This window comes from Falco punctatus (genome assembly GCF_963210335.1).
Source record: "Falco punctatus genome assembly, chromosome: Z".
Lineage (NCBI taxonomy): Eukaryota > Metazoa > Chordata > Aves > Falconiformes > Falconidae > Falco > Falco punctatus.
Genome location: NC_137586.1, coordinates 18,013,431 through 18,033,044, shown reverse-complemented (window position 1 = coordinate 18,033,044; position 19,614 = coordinate 18,013,431). Strand labels below are relative to the sequence as shown.

Sequence of the window (19,614 nt, the reverse complement as noted above, 5' to 3'; positions counted from 1 at the left end):
GGGATTACAGCTATTACACATACAAATACAGATCTTTAAAAACCATATAAAGACCCACCCCTAACTTAGAAAGTAACTTCCTAAAGATGGGCTCAAAACCTTATCCATGCCCATCTTTCTCAAATATATGCCTTTTCCTCTGCAATCTCCTTTTCCTCACCCTCTTAAAAAACTTGGTCATGTCCTGCAGGTCAGTGTTACTCTGGCTGCATTGACAACAGGCAGGACCAAGGAACAAGCTCAGAAGCAGAAACCTGGAGAAACTCACTAGGAGGTAGCTCTTTTCTATTTGCATACTGTGGCTGCTCCAACTTCGCACCAGCTGGCACGGGCTGCGGCTGTGGACAGATGCCCATGTTCTCATATATGCAGGCTATATATGCTCCACAGGTCAAAATTATACTTGAAAACCACCCGGAGACCAACTAGTGGCTAGCAGAGCTCTGGGAACACTTGTCTCATGTTCCCAGCAAGACATGTTCCTTAGTGAGCGGAGGTAGCACTGCGAGTTGTAGCACAGGCTGATGTATTTGCTGAAACAGAGACCATTGCAAGAACCTAGGTGCCCGGGCACGGATCACGAGAGCAAGGTCTTCATCCAAAAATGTTAGTAACAAATGACTCACCAGAAAATGATGGGGGAGTGCTGTGGGAAAGCTTGCCTTCCACCTGCTGGGGTGGGAACACCTAGCAGCAGCCAAAGCCTCAGTAATGCTTCCAGCTTGACAGCTGTGACAGAAGACACACACACAGAGACACAAACACACGCAGACACACCGGTAAGCACAGCAGGTATGAGCTCTACCCTACCTGCTGGCAGCTTCCTCCAGTCTGTGGCATTGCCTTAAGCCCTACGCAGACCAAGCCACGGCCAGCATGCTGTCAGCTGTCTCTCTGTCTCACCCACATACTGGGCAAGGCATTCGACAGCAGTGAGCAAGTTAAATGAGGCAGAGATTGAGGATCTCCATTTTCCCTCGCATAACCCCTGGCGCTCTGCTCTGACGCTGCTAGGAAGATGGAAGCTGTCCAGATCTTTCCTCCTGCGGAGGCTCTGGGCTCCTTGTGGGTGTTTGTCAGTGTGCTGCAAGCGCCCCCCACAGTGGCAGCCTTCCAAGGAGGGGCTGAGGTGCCTAGCGTGAGGCTTGAAGGGTGTGATTTAAGCACTTAAGCCCAAGACTGGGATCCTGAAAACTTCGCTCAGCTGATGATGATCCCCAGAGACATCTGACCCCTGAGAAGCCTCCGTTTTCTGCACTGGAGTTTCTTACACACTCACACCTCTGCCTGCATGTATTCCCAGGCCTGCCGGTACCTCACAGGCCACACAGCAGACAAAATCCATCCTCCAAATGGACTCAGACTTGCTTCCCATGACACAGGTTTCAACCGTCATACTCTCATTTCTTCTCTCCAGTCTTCCCTGCCCTGTAGAACAGCTTCAGTGGACAAGATGGAAACACCTACACACACCCTAACACACACACACTCACCCACCCGCGCACTCAGGCACACACATACACACACACACAATCACAGACACCCCCCCCCCACACACACACACACACACACACACACCCCACACACACACCCCGCAGCCTTATACATACACAGGGCTACCTTGGCTGGGGGAGGGATGCGTGGCTGCATGCCCTCAGGCATGGAGGAATCTAAAACCCAGCCTGTCATGTCCTAAGTAAACCCTGAAACCACCCATCACTTAGAGTAGGGGGAGCTACCGCCCCAGGCACTTCTGAAAGCTAAAAACTATACCCGGTATCCCTCCATAAAATACAACAAAATAAAATACAACAAAATAAAATAAGAAAGAGCATAACTGCCTGCTATTAACAAAGAGCCTGGACTGTAAATTTTGAGGGAAGAAAGTAATGACCTCTAGCACCACAGGGGAGTGCACCCTGAAGAGGGGTAGCATTTGCGGTATACCCCTCTGCTCAGTAAGAAGCAGCTGTTTTCCTGTGAACCCCACTCAGCTCTCCCCATCCACCTGCCACAGCACAAGATACCACTCCACAGCCTGTACTCCACTACAGAGCCAGGTGTCCAAAAGTAGCTGTTGCAGCACATGCTCTGCCACACTGAAGCTCACCCCCACAGGGATGGGCAGCCCTTGCTATATCCCAAGCTCTGACTGTGGTGCAGGCTCTCAGGTACACCAAGCATGGCTCTGGTGCAGAGCTGCAGCTCCTCGCCAAGCAGCGCCCAGCCGAGGCACATTACAGCCCCTGCCTGCACTTCCTCACAAGCCCCATGCTCAGGCAGGTGCCATGTGCTAAGTCTCATCTCATAGCTTTTTGGACAAAAGCCTGCATCCCATCACAAAGCATGTGTATGGATCCTGTGCCAGCTGAGGAGATGGAGGAGGCCCAGGTGAAACCTCTGCCAAGCCAGCTGCAGCATCCTGCATGTAGCTGGGGCCCCACCGCTGGAGCAAGAACAGCGCATGCTGGAGGCAGGACCGAGGAGTGTGGGAACTTGGGGTGAGAAGCCAGCCAGGGACAGGCTCTCCCACATTTGTAAACTTCCAGGCCTCTGCCTGAGTGGTGCAGTGGGAGGAAGAGCAATGATGCTTTAAGGTGAGGGCAGGCAGCCACACTCCTGAGAGCAGGCAAGTTTCAGCTCCCTGTCCCAACCTCCCTGCAACAGTTCTGGAGGGGCTTTCATAGAAAGGGAGAAAGCCTTGACTGAAACACAAGCTCAGGTCTCCCCCATAAGTGCTGCAGACTGACTACCAATACTTCATTTCAGCTGTAACAAAGGCACGAGGAAGTTCATCAGGGACGCCTGATCTCTATCCATCATCAAGAGATCAGCTCTCATTGTGGTCAGTGCCTCTTCCTGTGCAGATGTGAATTTCAGGCAGCTCTATGCTTTGGGAACTATTCTGCCACAACCTTTTTCAGCATCCCTCCTAGGAAGAGAGTACCTGTCTAACCATCCCTGCCAAGGACAACTCAGCCTCTGTCAAGGAGGCAGGAAACAGTCCTCCCCCAGAGGAGCCCTGCTGCCTCCCACCAGCAGAGCCCCTCCACAAGCCCACAAGAGGCTGGGCTGTGCCATGAAACAAAGGCTTCAATACCAGAAAGTGTTATCAGTGTGTCGCAGGCTCTGTGTCATGTCGCAGGTAGACATGAACAACCTCCATCCTCCCTTTTCTCTTTCACATTGCCCTCACAATTGCATTTACCACTCTACTGCCCTTGGGAGTTTCACTGACCTAACTGGAAGCACTAATTATTTGTTCCTTTTGGACTCCATATTCACAAAAGTCTGTACCTCCTCCAACTCTGTTCACCTTTATCCCCAAATCATAAATATCTTATGATATTTAAAAAAAAAGTATAAAACAATCATCAACTAAAGGGCAAGTCAGATTAACACCACCTGACTAAAAGACATAGTTAAGAACTGGAGCAGATAACTCACCATATTTAATTGATTAACTGGTTTAATTTTTACATTCCTTGCTTGATCAACAGCTGTTTTAATCTGCTTTTAGTGCAGGAGTATATTCAAATGTATATCAAAACTAAAAATACTTTCTGAAATATAAGGTTTAGCGTTATCTTGCTAAATAGTTGAAGGCAGATAAAACTGTAAAGAATGACATATTCTTTTAGCAACTATAACAGCCACACATTTGATCCTGCAGTAGAAAACTTTCAGTTTTCAGGGTTTTTTTCCATGCAGCATAACATTTGTAGTGCTAATTGCCATGACACTACTTGTCATGCTAGTTCATTCTTAATTCTTATTTTTTCTTTGAGGCACTTACTGAATGAAGAGACCAAATTCTCCTGTGGAAGTTAGCAACAATTTTACCATAGAAACAGGAGTAAGTGCAGTGTTGAAAATTATTTTGCAGGAATTTAGCATCTATAAGACACAAGGCTTTATGCCTATATTAGCCAGTTGTTACTGTTGAGTTCTATTAACATCATCATGCTCTTTTGTTTACTATTATTGACCATACTGGTTACAGCATTGCTCTAAGAACCTGTGAGGAACATGGCCCATTGTATCAGGCACTGCGCAACCACGGAACAGCCCTAAGCACCCTCAAATGAATCCCTGTTTGAATGACCTAATGACTTCAGAAATAAATGACTTTTTATTAACAAAATATTCACCAGGAAATATGGCAAACTGACAAAGAATAATTTTAATTTGATAGTTGTAAGAAGTGATATCTGCCTTTCTTAATCTTCTGGGGGGTTTTATTTATATTTTTTTTCCCTGTGATAATGATGTAGTAAGTTAAACTAAAACTACAAAGACATTTCCCTAATGTATTCAATTTTGAAGACCCAATACACTGCAGAACCAAGATCCCAAATGGTGAAATTTCACTTCCAGTACTACTTTAATGACCAATTCTTCTGCTCTGAAGTACCTCATAATAGTATTGTTAATACAAAGAAATATGGTAAGTGGCAGTCATTGCAAAAATCGAAATTTCTTCCCTTTGCCACTATATAATTGGCAGAGATTGCTGGCTTTGAGATGGGATGGTCTCAACTGAATTGAGAAAACATGACTCTCTTGAAGTCCATTGGGGCTTTACTCAGAAAAAAAATTAAGATAGGGAATAAAACTGTGCCTACTGGAATAACAGGCAAAGATGCCTTGAAAACTAAGTAACTGGAAGAAAAACAGTGAACCACGAGAGCAAGGATTTTATAACCTAGCATTTCAAAAGTGTGACTAAGAAGATCAATTTAATGTCTTGAATATACTGCTCCCATATGAACACTGGGAGTTATTTTTTTCCCTAGTTTACACTATAGTAAGGTCTGAAATGAATGCTGGGTGACACCACTTTCATTTAAAGTGATAGAACAATTTGAAGTCTCTGACCACAAAGCCTCCGTCCTGCTCATCCTGATTTTCAGAGAGAAAGGACCCAGCCCTGAATAAGGTTACTTGACTAACTAAAAAAGCTCTAGCCTTTCAAATGCTAAAATCATTAAATTCTTGCTGCAGAAAAAGGATCTGAGTAAAGTAAAAAAAAATAAATCTACTATCAATTCATTTTCACTAAATGGATCCCTGCATCTTTAGCACACCTCAAATCCCACTGACTGTGCTGTCTGTGAATTCTGGGATCTTTCTGCAACAGCCAACCGGGCAGCTGCCAGCGCAGAACCAGCCTGAATTTGAGTAACACTGGTGGAGTCAAATCCTGCAAAACCTTCCTATCATGAAGGTGAAATACACGTAAATTAGAACTTCTGAGCTGCTGTGGGCCTATTTTTGTAAAGTTTTGCTAAGAGTTCTCACCTGTAAAATACAATTTAAGTAATCAGTAGGTAGTCTCCTACCCCAGAATTCACAGGGTATGGTATTTCCCTTAGGTGGCAGTAATTGAGACAGGGAGTGGCTGTTTTATTTTGCAATGTTCTGTATGTTTAGATGAGTTTTTGGCTCCTGTTTCTGACTAGCAAGGTACTTTTACTGATGCACAGATAGCTTAAGAGGGTTTTTGTCATATAATACATAATTACGCAGTCATTGAAAGTAAAACATGGAGAAACATGAGGGTGGTGGAAAGAAAATCACTTTTTTTCCCTGCAGAATCACAGCACTGATATTAAACCCACAGGTCTAGAGGATTTTTGCCACTAGCATCTGTGAGAGCTGGACTTGAACCTTCTGAGGTATGCATTCCTGCTTCACTAGAGGTTAGCTGAAATCTTTCACTACCTTCACAGAAGGCCCTATGTAAACTAGAAAGTTCGCTCCTGCAATTTCTGGTTTACTAGAGTGGTCTAACATTAATTACTTCAGATTACTTACAGTAAGCTCTTTGAGGACTAAGACCTCAGTTTGTGTCTTCAAGTTGGGGAAAAAAATGTTTAGGCTCCAAATATTGGAGTGTATTTGTAAGCATTATATATATTGTAAGATCTTCTACATATCATCGTATCTTTGTAAAAAACGTTAATTTATGGGCTGTAGTTAAAATCTTCATAAACTTTTCAAGTTAATTCCCACCATATTTTACTTTATCATGCACAGTGACACGTCAGTATTATCTCTATATACCTGCTAAGTTTAACACTTTTCAAACAACACCTTGTATTCATGACAGTTAAAAATAAACACAAAGTTTTACCCATGAGAAAAAAAAAAAAAAAAAAGAAAAAAAAAAGGAGTACCAGGATCATGGTTAAGATTCCCTTTCTAGAAAATGTTGCTCTCTTGATCCTGAAATCCCTGAGTTATTGGGAGTTTAAAATGGTTTAAATGTGTTTGATGGAAAATTATTACAAAAGCCTTGCAATATAATTTGCTCTGTACATGGGGAAATTTGCAGCTACTAAATCTAGAAAACGCCACTTACCCACAGCCCTTCTAAACTGTACAAAGAGTCCTACCCACTGGCAAATTTCATAATTCCACATTAGCAGACTCAATTACTATACCTGCTGCAAATGGCATATCAGTGCATCATCGTTACAGCAATCAGCTTGCCTACTTGCAAAATGGAATATCATGGCCCTGAACTCAACTGCACTGAGAAACATCACAATCGTAGATTCACAGAAAACCGTTTTGCATTACAGTAGAGAAACCGGTATCAGAGACAGCAGATGGGCTCATGTACCGTTCAGAAACCTGGAAACCCATCCACCCACCAATATGACAGACGTTTGAAAGCTCAGGAAAACAAATGACTAAACAGAAAGACTGACATCCAACCAAAAGATGCCTCTTCCTCCCTACTTTCCAAAATGCTGCTTGCTATTGAGTTAAATGCTTTTATTGATCCCAACCGTCTCAAACAAGCTTTACAGCTTGCAATATCCACAAACCCTCCAAGAAGGGACTAATACAGAAGGCAATTTTCTACTCTCAAAGAAGGTCTTGTATCTAAACTGACTTCCTCTCTCTTAATTGATTTGCTTCGATCACTCCTTAATGTTGGTTGAACCAGACTCATTTTGGGCGTATTTTTTACGTTCTCTGCAAAACTTCGGAAGGAAAAAAAAAAATTCCAGTAACGACCAACACACACACGGGGGTTGGGGAGGTGGGGGTAAGAAAAAACAGCAGATCTGTACCCCAGCCGGGCCCGAGTGCCCACTGCCTCGTCCTGCCGCGGAGGTGGTCCTTCGGTGCCCGGGGCGCAACAGGGGCAGCGGCAGCGGCAAGCGGCGGGGGGTGCGAGCAGCGCTCCGGTCACCCTGCCCGGTGGCCGGGGGCGGGGGGAGGCAGGGCCGCAGCCGCGGCGGCCCCGGGAACAACAAAGCGGGCTGTAAAGCCTCCAGGTGGTGGGTGTATTTGTTGTCCTGTCTGCGAGGTGCGGTGGCTCCCCGGCCCCAGCAGATCCCACTGCTGCTGTGGACATTAAGAAAAGTCTCTTTCGGCTGATTCCAAAACCAGATAAGAAGCCGCCGAGCCACCAGCTCTGTCTAGACTCCGGACCTCACAAGTCAAACGGGTTGTTTGGATTAGCCTTGGAGATCTACCGACCTGAACAGCCCTTCTGAAGAAAAGCCACAGTAACACCCTACTTTCCTCTTTCCATTGCTGCCCGAGGTCTACCCCGAGATAGGAGCCGAGCTCTGCTTTGGCCCGTGTCACTTATTTCTGTAAAACTTACACACACACACCGCTCTGTCTCCCCACAAACACACCTTGCCCTGTTTTGTCTACCAGGAGAAAACACAACAAAAAAAAAAAGCTAAGAGACACTCCAGCAAAAATCCTGTTTTGCAACCTTCCTCCTTCCTTCTCTCCCCCCGCCACACACCCCAGGAGAAAGCCAGAGCTGCAGGGAATGAATCCAGCTGCAACGGCGGCGGAGAGCACCCGGGCCGGGCTGCTGCCGTCCCCGGGGTCTCGGCCCGGCGGGGGGTGAGCGCCGGTCGCGCCCAGGCTGCGCCCCCCCCTGCCCCCGCGCCTTCCCGCCCCGGCCCCGGACAAGCCCAGAGCGCTTCTTCAGTGGCGCTTCGCCGCCGCATGAAAATGCAACGAAATTCAAAGGGAACAGCAGAATGATGGAAAAGCCACAGCACTCGGCTGCAGAGCTGCGAAGAGCGGCGCCCAGGACCTGCACGACCCCCGCACGGGCAGGAGGCTCCGGGAAAGGCACCGATTAATTTTACGCCCTCTCCCCCTGGCTAACGAGGGCAGATACCGTGCAATACGGAAAGTTCAGTCACACAGGCGAGCCTCACCCGCCGCCGCCACCCCACCCCACCCCCAGCGCCTGCCTCCTTGGGAGCTGCCTTCTCCGCCTGCACTTCACAAGTCCCGGGAGGTGAGGAGTGATCCTCCAGCAGGGCTGGCACACAGGGAGCTGTTAAGTTTATGTTTGTGGCGCCTGAGCTCAAACAGTCTTTCAGTGGCTTGCTCTGTTATCAAGAAAACAACAATCAGGAACAATCAGTAAACAGGATCTCTTTCCAGCCCCTCTATTAACTACTCATAGTTCCGCTGAAGCACGCAAAGCGCCCAGCTGCGGCACCTCGCACCGTAAAACGTTGTCGGTGTTCCGGGCGTGCAGAGGGGGCGAGGGCGGTTCGGTACCCGTGAAACCCGCCCGGCGCCGGGGCCCAGAACCCGCTCCGGCTCCGCCCCGGGTGCTGCGCTGCGGAGGCCTTCGTTCCTTCCCCGCTACCCGCTTCTGGGTGACTTAACGTGGATCTGTTGAGATATGTATCTATGCATAGATATATATATAAAGGCAGACACTTACTGTTGAGATGTTCGACTGATCTCAACGCTGGAATTCACGTTCCCGGCTTCTGCGTCTCACTGCTATGTTGGCTGGAGATGCTGAGGGCTAGTTAACCTGGTACAAATATTGAAATGAGAAGAGTTTGAATGTTGGTCTCTGTGTGTGTGCAAACAAAATTCTCAGAGAAATTACAGTAGTCTTTAACAGACCTTATCTGACGGAATTAAGAGAGGCTGCAGCAAGAAGAAAGCCGGCAGACCTGGAAAATTGCTGCCCTCGCCAGTATCGGAAAGAGGAACCAGGGCAGGAACCTGCACAAAGCACCATGAGGCTGTGCATTTCATGAAGAGGATGTTTTCTCTCGCTTGCACAAATACTGCTGCTCGAGCTCAGGAAGGGTGTTCTCCTGAAGGCGCTAGGAGGGACTGCTCAAAAGTTTGTCTCTATGTGCTCCATGGAGGATAACACTCAAAGGTTTGGGGGAGGGAAGAAATATGTCACAAATATATGAAATGGAAAAGGGAACTCAAGGCCATGGAAGAACCCCCTCCATCCAGCAACAGAAGTAATGTTGAAATAAGACGAGTTTTGTTCAAATGAAGTTTCGAAGGGAGAGGCTCCGGGGTGGCCCCGTGGCTGCAGGTCTGCGCAGCGGGACGGGCCGCAGCGGGGTGGCGGTGGCCAGGGGTCGCGGAGACCCCCCGATTGGCCACCGCAGAAGCGACCACAGTCGTGCCCCCCCACACCACCACCACCCGAAAGCTCAGAGGGGCTTAGACCCTCCGCTGGGGTGCTGGCAGGACCCGGCGGTAGGTGTGGGTGCGGGCACATCCCGGGTGGAGCTCCCTCCCGCAGCCCGCCGCTGAGCCGAGCAGTCGGAGCCGGCTGACGCCCTCCGAGGACACGCTGCCCTGTGCCTTTTGCGGAGCCTGGCCCTTGGCAGCCCCAACGCAAACCCCTGCCCCCGGCGGGCCACCTATCTCGGCAGCAGCCCTGGCCGCCGGGCGGGCGCGCCGGGACCGCGGGGCGCAGCGCGGCGCGGGGGGGGGGGACACTTTCCCCGCGCAAGGGGCGACAGGAGGGACAGCCAAAATTCGCCTTTCCCTCCTGCGTGGCCCTCGGAGACGGCAGACCTTCACTGGCCCAAAGGCCCTGCCCTGGGTGGAGGGAACTCTCAGCAACCCCCTGGCGCGCAAGTTACTCCTCTCCTGCGGGGTCACCCCCGCCCCGGCGTAACCCTGCGTCGCTGACCGCGGGGCGGCCGCGCTTCCCACCTACGCGTCAGCCTCCGGGCGGTCAAAGCCGAACGCAAGGCCCCCGTGTTGCCCTGACCTTACAGCTTTTCAGCGCCAGTTAAAGACAACACCCACCCACCCCGGAGTCGGAGGCTTGGTCTCCAAACTTCTTCCCCCTTCCCTACCCCCCCCCCCCCCCCGCCCCCACTCCCGCTCCCGTCGGTAAGCGCGACCCAACAACTTACACGTCAGACCACCGGGCAGTAATGACACCCCTTCTCCCTCCCGCCCCCCGAAGCGTCGTACTAAGTCTCTGATCCTGCATGAAAACACAAGGGTTACTAATCACACAGTTTAAGGTAGATTTCATATTTATTTAAATATTTATCAAGTACTCAAAAATGTATTACACTTGAGCATACAAAATGAATCCAGTTTCTAATCAGAATGATTTAAATCCTTGTATTAGACTTTTAACTTTTTTTTTTTTTTTAATGTTCTCTGTACTGTCGAAATGGTTTGTCTCTATAGCTGAGCTTGCTCAGGGTGGGCTGAGATGGTGAGGAGGGAGGAAAAAGAAGGTTATGTTAAGAAAACATTAGGGTTTGGAGTGACTGTCATGCAAACCAACTTGTCTTTGTCAGACTAAAAATCTCTGTATATTCCAGTTAAGGGTTTCTTAAAGCAAGCCCTTGTCTTGTGCTGGCCAGGAGCACTAGGGAGCACTTGGATGGGAGCAAAAACAACCCTTTCCTATGTTTGTGGGGGTTTGTGGTTTTTTGTGGGTTTTGGTTTTTTTTTTGCTTCTCCTCCTCCTCCTTCTTCTTTCTACTTATCCCCAAAAAATCGCCCACATTTCTAGCTTTCACCACCCTCTCCCCCACGAATTAAAAAAGGAAGAAAAGAGGGAGTGAAGAGAGGGAAGTCGACAGAAAATAAGGAACACCATTCGTGCAATTTCATAGCAATATCCCCTCAATATATTCCTCCTGCAGCATTTTTCAATCGTTTTGACAGCAGACACTGATAAATAATGGTCATACTTGACTTGTTAAGCAAAAAGCGTCCCTTTTATCAGGAGCTTATACTTAAAGTACAGGTCACTTCAACAATCTCAACAACGAGGCTTTGGTATACAGCACTTTCTTTCTTTTTATTATTATTTTAAAAATAATGGAACTCAGCAAAAAGCCTGAGCTCACAGTTCTTTAGATGTCTTAACGTTAAGTCAGATCATGCCTAGAGTAATATCATTTTTAAGGGCAAGGGATGGGGTGGGGGAAACACTAACAAGAGAGTTTCTAACGTTATCGATTGAAAGCTAAGGCATCCAACTAGCCCTGATATAGTTGTTGAAACGGAATTTACAAGCTGGTCGTGAATACTTGCAATAAAATATCACACTCCTTTTATTCACTAACGACCTGCTTTGCATGCAATATTTTATTTCAGGTATTTTAGCTGCTAACTTGTAAATATTTAGAAGAGGGAACTTTGTTCATTATTTAATATTAATATTATTATTATTTTCTCTATTCCAAACGCTTATTTAGTGAAATAGTCCTGAAGATATAATAATTCTACATATGGCGCTTTTATTTCACATAATATTTAAGAAAAAAAAGGACAAAAACCACATAGAATTAGACATATAATTCAAAGACCACGGTACAACCTTTTCTTTTTTTTTTCTTTTTTTCTTTTTCTTTTTTTTTTCTTCAGCAAACAAAAAAATAGTCAAATGACATGAAAAGTGGCAAGTCTTCCGATAATAAATAATAAATTACTTTATAATTTTGCAATGCAAGAGCAAACAAAAAGGATGGGTTTTTTTCTTTTTCTTTTCTCTTTTTCTTTTTTTTCTTTTTTTTTTTTTTTTTTTTTTTTACTTTTTCCTCTTTATTTCTAGAGAGTGAGAGAGAAAGAGTAAGAGAGAAAAACAGTCGTTTTAACCAATGACTATACACATCTTTGGGGGAGGGGAAGGTTCTTGGACGGACACATTTCAAACACAATCCCGAGACGCTTTGTGGCAAAATAGAGGTATACCTTGTTGCAATGCTTTTACAAATTGGTTTTTAAAGAATAATTCAAAAACCTATTTTTAATCGCTTTAACTTGATAGAGAGTGGATCTCAACTAAACAAAATCAAATCCCCACTACAGTACATGCTAGAAGAGACCCAGGAAACAACCCCTTGTTAAGAGTCAACTAAAAACAACATTGCAAACCAATGCAGCTCCACCTTCCTGCAATGAATCTTTCAACAATGCAAGGCTAAATAGTCTCTTTCCTGATGATGAAAAACCTACTGGAGCTCCTTTTGGCAAGGCAATCACCAATATAGAAACAGCACCATTCGGATTGGGAGGGACTGGATAGGAAGTCCCTCTACCTTGCTCTCTAAGATGTGCAGTCAAATGAAATTTTTTTTTCTTTTTTTTTTTTTTTTTGAGATCCACGAGTACAAATGCTTTACGTTTTGAAAACGTCTTTTCGATCCCCTTAAGATAATTGAATAGCACAGTTTGTTTTACTTTGTTGTTTTTTGTTGTTGTTGGTTTTTGTGTGTTTTTTTGTTTTTTCTTTTTTTTTGTTTTTTTTTTTGGTTTTTTGGGTTTTTTTTAGTATTTATTCTAGTAAGATCCCATGATTGTCTTCACAGTGTTGCTACCATATTACCTTGTCTTTTCAAACATGACTCCGTTCATTTCATGAAGCAGTTCCTTGCTAGGTTCATTACAGGGTTGTTAAATACTTTCCCCCCTAAATTTCGGAGTCTCAACACGATCACTTTCCCATTCTTTCCAACAGGGGTGAGGGTAAGGGCAGAAACAACACAACAGAAAACTGAATGCATGTTCCTCATGCCTCAATAGGACTGGCTACCATACTGTTGGGCGTATCTGGCAGCTGAGAGGACATTGATGCTACTTCACTTCCAGTAGAATTGGAACCGGGTCCTCCTTCTGAAAAATTAACCTGCCAAAAAAAAAAAAAAAAAAAAAAAAAGAAAAAAAAAAAGAAAAATAAGAAAAATAGGTGTTGTTACAACTGTAACAAGCAAAGAAAACTAGCAGGCAAAGGCGAAGAACACAAAAGCAAATACACAGGCACGCAGCCGAACAGCCTGCTATATCTCCGTGGGAGGCTGTGTCACTTTGTTGCTTTGTTTAGCTTCCCCATTGACTTCACTGAAACCTTCTTCAGGCCTTCGGCGAAATCGCCGAAAAAAAACAGGTTAAAAAACCCAAAACCAAAAACAACCAACAACCACTTAACAAAAAAAGCCTGAAAAACCAAGCAAATAAACAAACTTATTAATGAGGCCTTCTTCCCTGTGTTGCAAGAGCGGCAATCCCAACAGGATGTTCTAGTCAATTATTTAAGAGTGCATATGTTTTTTTGACACGAAACTGCAAGATTACTTTTTCCCTGCTTTGTGCACGTACTAAAATAAACCTGGAAGGAGCATCCAGGAGCAGAAGGCATTTGAAACAAACCATTCTCTTTCATTTGTGATTTGAAGTGGGTGCTATCTCTTTTTAACGAGAGTCAGTTTGATAAAAAAGGTCACACTTCTCCATCCTAATGTGCCCCGCAGCTCCCGTTAGTTTAGGAGCAGCGTTGGGAAAAGGCATGATTTGAAGGGTGGAGCTTTGCTAATCCAAAAGCATTTCTTTGGCACCTATTTAGTTGGCCGATCCTGTGATAAAGTCCCTTTCCAGATTAGAGACGTGCCTCGAACCGTGGATGAACTGTCTGTTCCATGCGCTATTCTTTAACTCTTTTCAGCGTCAGACATGTCCAATATATAAATAGTCACCTATTTATCTAATGTTCTATCTACCTATATGTGTAGGTAGGGCTATCCATCTTTCATCCTGCGCGCCCCCACCCCCCTCCCCGCCCACGAACTACTCCATACAAAAACTCACTGTATCAAAGGTTTTTAAAGTCTCCTATCCTGCTAAGGCACAATAAGTAAGGCAGCCGAAGGAGATCAATTTTTCTTGTGTCTGCTTGACAGCTTGATTAAAGCAGGAAAACCGGTGGTTGCTCTAGAGGTACGATGATGCAAACAGCCCTGCTGCTGTTCTACAGCTTCCTGAGCAAGCACAGTGTGCACGCTGCAGCCTGCCACCGGGCAAAAGAAAATCGATTCTGCAAGAGAGTGATACTGATCTGAAAAAGTCTAGAAACAATTCTAGACATAGCTACAAACCTTCGTCTTCCATTGCTTCATGTAAAAAAAGAATGCCTACGAGCTCAAAAAAGGGTCTATATGTTAATTTTTCATCATTAAGTATTATTTTGAATCACTGAAAAACCACACGCCATGTACCTGATTATTTATAAAGATCTGGTTTTAACACACTTAGGTCAGAAAATTCAGTTAAGGCTGAACTTCTGTCCTTAATTCACCTTGTAGAGCCTAAGTATTGCAGATTATATGGTCCCGTATGAGCTGCCAAATGACGTAGGCATAAGGAAGTGAGTTAAAAACTGTATTTATTCTAAAAGGTCTGTTTTCTTTTGGCTTAAGGCAGTTTACTATTTTGTTTGAATTTTTCACGTGAATAAATACTAACAATTCCCTTTCCAAAACACAACATTTAATGTAATCTATATGTATGTGTATATAGATATATAAAGTGATATCTAGAGGTACAGGTTTAAAACAAGGACTTCAAAAATGTAATCGAGCTATTCGTGTGTTTGTGACAAATCAAGGGCACAGGCTGACATTGCAATCATATATTTAAAATCCACCCTACTGCATTAAGGCAAAATTGGTCCGAAGGGGGGAGGGGCAGATTTTAGAAACTGCTTTCACAAATGTACATGAAATTAAGTGACACATGAAGAATGTTTTTAATTTTCTGGATAAGGGTGCTTTCAGTTTTCAAGAGTGTGCGAGCTCAGTTAGTCTCAGACCCCGGTCGGGCCTTATCTAGTCCCCACTCCACCCGGAAAGAGCTCTGCTGTGCACTAAGGTAGATGTTGCACCAAGTCCTATTAAATCATATAGTTCGCTGCATTTACAGGGTGCCATCATGCCCACCTCTCAATTTCAGGAAAACCTGTCTAGTCCGGGTTGCTCATCTCACTGAGGGCATCCGGCACGTTTAGGGAATCCCCCATTGCCCTGCCTCGAGTACAGGCTGGTCTGCTTTGGCTGGGAACCGACACTTACTAGTTGCTGAAAAGCAGGTTGGTCTATGTCACTCTGCAATGCGAAGTCACTCAGTACTTTCCAGGGCGGCTGGTAACTCTGCACCTCCACTGGGTTCGCCTGTAAACCGCCGTCATGTCTCTCCGGACTAGCAGCCACCATCGGAGTTCCTGTCATCCCCTGGATATTCTGTAAATAGCCGGGGAAAGATGTTAATGATCTTGGTTAACTATATTGTATATAAGCGCAGAGTCAATAAACTGCTTTCTATCTTATCTATACAGTCGCTTGTATTTGCTTTGTTAATCTGCTGTGAATGTCTTACTCTATTCTACTCCAGGTCAGCCTATTTCTACCCGCTGCATTTATCACGGTGGAAGTTTACTTTCTTTCCCTTTAATCCTCCTATTTCTCTCAAGGCATACCCCCTCCGCCCCAAGCTTTCTCAAACACGAGCAGCCTGTACCTTGGCTGCCGATCGGCACAAGAAACGGTTAATCATGCTGCTTTTCCATTTCGCATCCAGGCTGGTTTTTTTTCTGAGCGACTTTAACTGGATCGTATATCCACTGTACGGCAAACCTGGGGTACGCCAATACCGCGATCTTCCCCCCGCATCCCCTCACCCCCACCTCAAAAAAAAAAAAAAAAAAAAAAAAAAAAAAAAAAAAAAAAAAGGAACCCTCAGCCCTCCCAGTGGAGCAGGCACTGCGTACAAAATAACTCCGAGCCTCGACGAATAGATTGTTCAGGCGAGTTAATAACATCGTGTTTTATTGCATTCCAACAGGGTAAAATGAAACTCCTTAAATTCCACTTAACTAGGCAGCCTTATGAATTAATAGTCATTCTTAGGTCAGTCAATATACACAGGGAGAATAACAGACTCTTCTTCAAGTGGATTAATAACAGCAGGGGAAAAAAGGGGGATAAAAAAAAGGAAAAAAGTTAACTTGAAATGGAGACAGCCAGTCTGCTCTGCTGAACCCAGTGCTTTCCACTTGTTTGCATCACACGTGCATATATCTGCCTGCAGACAAGTACTTAATATTATATCTGAGTGGAAACTATATATATTTTGAGTAACTTGTAAACAGGAAGGTAATTAAAAAAAATTGCACCGCATTTGTCTTATTCTACAGTAAGAGCACTTAGACACACACACACATTGTAGTGCATGAAGTGCTAAGAAAATACATCAAATTTCCCTTTGGTTTTACTTGTGGGTTTACTCCTGTGTAAAACCATTGAAGAGGGCAAAAGCGTCATTTTCCCCTTCAGAAGTTCTTTGCATTTGCAATACAAATATTTCACAAGGCTGGGCTTTTTATGTCCCATAAGCTCTGCAGGTCGCTATTCATGCTGCAGAGAAGTGTGTCCTCAACCCCACCAAAAGACATACTCGCTTGAGCAGCCTATATCGGCTCCTCGCTGTGGTCTGTTTTAATTGCACTTACAGCAGAAACAAGCGGCTAATAGTGAAATGGTACCCTTTTCTTTGTTTTAAGGGAGCTCCCACAAAACCAAAAGCGTCAAACCGACCCCAGAAACTGGCCGGGCTGGCCATAGCCCAGGCGTTTCTCCTTGGAAAGGAAGGCAGCACACAGTCAGAGGCAGAAACCACTTACAGTTTTGTCATTGGGTTGCTGCTGCTGAAGCTGCTTCATCATAATGCTCCTTTTTTTGTCCTTGCACCTCTTGTTTTGAAACCAAACCCTGATGACCCTCGGGCTGAGGCCAGTCATTTCTACCAGTTGCTCTTTCATGAGGGCGTCAGGTCTGGGGTTGGCAGCATAGCAGGTCCTCAAGGTGTGAAGCTGTTTTTCATTAAGGACAGTCCGGACTCGGGTGGTCTTCTCGGGCTGCTTGTGGACATGGGGTCGCAAAGCTGGCTGTCTGGCAGAGATAGGTTCTGCTGTAAGGAAAGGGGAAGAAAGGAACAGGATCCCCATAAGTAGGAAGCAGGGAGTCTGCAGAGGCTATGAATCTAAGCTGGTGGGACAAGGGGAGGCGGGGGTGGGGGGCGGGTGGGTGATGAACCCTCTTTCAGAGGCCATTCAAGCAGTCAGATCTATTGGTGCTCCTGCAGCCTCCTCTGCTTTATGCGCTGGTGGAGTGACAGGACTGACATTTCTGACTCCACAGATAATTAATTTGCAAAAACAAACCACCCCCCTAAAACCTTTAATGACAGAAGCTTGAACCTGCGTGAGACTTGACAGGGGAGGGCGAGTTCTCTAAGGTGTGCGTGCTCTAGGAAAGGAGGGGGAGGGTTTTACGTATTTATTTCCTGACAGATCACCAAAACAGATTTTTGGCCCGAAAATTACTGAAGAAATCCTTCTTAAATTAATCACAATTCGGGACTGCTACTTGTATACTGAATCTAGCTCAGTTTAGCCAGAGGCTGTGATAAAGTGCAACAGCTCCCTGCATTTTGATGCTTCCAAATCCAAGTAAACCAAGCCATATCCGCTGCACCGTGACAGTGGAGGAAAGTCCTCTGAGAGCCCCGTATCCCAGAGCTCGGAAGACGGGTGTCTATCTTAGAAAGCAGAGGTGCTAGGCGAATTTATGTCGGCTTTTGTTGAATACTTAGAAAGAATGAATGTTTCGTCAATTCTTTACAAGGGGAACAAGCCTAGCAACTCGTTTGCCAAGAAATGCAAACCTACGGGTAGCGTCACATCAAGAGCTAGAAGTGTTCGTGTGATTGTGCTATTCTGCTGTATATTGTGTAGCTGTAGCTATCTACTTGTAATCTGAGCCAGTCAAATAAAAAATAAAAACACTACTTTCCTCCCCCCCCCCCCCAAAACCCTTGTTAGCTAATACTCAGAAGTGCTTGGGTTTGTACCATCGGGTTCCGACTTTTCTGATTATAGCAATAAATCAGCAAATGCGATGAAGATAATACAAAGGTTTCAAATTTTAGCAGCATTGTACCTGCCGACACAATACACTTTTCGGAGACAAGGACAAATAGGCTATAGGGAGCACGCACAATCTCTTTAAAAATTTGCCGTGATCAGCTGTGGGATTATTTCTCCCTATGTATAGATATGTCACCTGAAAGAGGCTCAGAAGCGGGAAGCAAGCCCGTTTGAACATAGCTGTGTTTGTAAGTAACCTTTCGAGTTACACTTACTTGCACAGCAATAACGCCGGCTAACTTTGTAGGCTAACCAGCCTAGTTTGCCTCAGAGACGTGTCCCTTCCTAAAGCTAAGCGTCCCCGGGTGTCTGATGTACCCGTCGAGAACTAAAAGTGTAAGTAAAGTTGTAAGGCGGAGACTCTGAAGTTACAATACTGAGTTTTAAGATGAAATTCTCATCAAATCACATAAAACGTTTCAAGAGGCAGAGTCACTTTAAAAGGCAATTACCGAAGATTAGCTTGTTGACAGTTTTAAATTACAGCCTAAGTGCTCGCCTGTAGTTATGAAGTCTATCTTTTCGGCCCCTGCTTCCACCAGTGCTTAGAACAGCTTTTCCACATGCGCCTGAGGCAGAGAGGTCTGCGCTTTGCCGGAGACCTGCTCCCTGCAGCGGCTCGTCTCTCTCCGACATCGGCTCCCGGCTGCCGCGGGCTCGGGCGGGGGGATGGGACGGGACGGGACGGGACGGGACACGGCTTCCGCGCCCTGTGCATGGCCGGAGCGGGAGGGGCGCAGGCTGGCGGGGGTGCGGCCCCCCGCGCAGGTGTCTCCGCCTCACGCGTACCGCCTGCGCGGGCGCTTCTGACAGCAGCGGGACCCGCGGCAGCCCCGGGCGAGGGGCGCGCACGCTCGGGGCCGCCTCTCCGCGGGTGCGCGTGTCCCGCTGCCAGCGGCGGGCCGCCTCGCCAGGCGCCGGGCCGGGTGGCGCCGAACCCCGCGGGCTCCCGCGGCGCCGGGTGCGGGCGGTACCTGCCATCTGCAGCGGCCGGGCGGGGTGCAGGGGGCTGAGCGGGTCCCCGGCGCCCAGGCTGGCCCGCTCCACCACGTCGTGGTCCGCCCGGCAGAAGAGGCCGTCCTCCCGCAGCGCGAATTCATCGCCGGGGATGAGCTGGCGGCTGCAGGCCACGCAGCGGAAACACTCGATGTGGTACACCTTGGCGCGGGCGCGCATCACGAAGTCATTCTTGCTGAAGCCGATGCTGCACTTGGCGCACTTGATGCCGTATAACCTGAGCGGGGCCCAGTCCAGAAAGAAGGAGAAGGGAGGAAGGAGGGAGAGCACGGAAGGGGGAAGGGGGAGGGCAGGGAAGGGCGGAGGGGGGAGAAAGGAAGGGGAAAAAGAAAGAGAGGTTTTCACTCCCGCTCGTGGGCAGCCCCGTGGCCCCGCGCCACACGCACTCCACTAGTTAAACAGGCCTTGAAAATACAGAAGCCAGAAGAGGAAACAAAACAGATTCGCTTGCTGCCGGTGCCCTGATCCCCACGCCGTAAAAAGGCGGTGGGGACCAGGAGACACCGGTGGGCAAGGAGAGGGAGGAGGGAAGGCGCGACGGAGGT

The 19,614-nt window shown here is 46.6% G+C and overlaps 1 protein-coding gene across 2 annotated transcripts in view; it reads right to left on the bottom strand.

The window, feature by feature from the left end:
* Positions 1 to 1,584: 1,584 nt before the first annotated feature.
* The window catches only part of ISL1 (ISL LIM homeobox 1), a 31,682-nt gene continuing 13,652 nt past the window's right edge, over positions 1,585 to 19,614 (bottom strand). The window contains exons 3-6 of one of the 2 annotated variants that reach the window (XM_080373088.1): positions 19,027 to 19,286; positions 16,748 to 17,034; positions 15,141 to 15,308; positions 1,585 to 12,925 (exon numbers count right to left, since the gene is read on the bottom strand). In XM_080373088.1, the coding sequence (XP_080229214.1) occupies positions 12,809 to 12,925; positions 15,141 to 15,308; positions 16,748 to 17,034; positions 19,027 to 19,286 (832 nt within the window). In that variant the 3' untranslated portion in view covers positions 1,585 to 12,808. The remainder of the gene's footprint in view (positions 12,926 to 15,140; positions 15,309 to 16,747; positions 17,035 to 19,026; positions 19,287 to 19,614) is intronic. The other variant, XM_080373089.1, reaches the window with a different exon arrangement.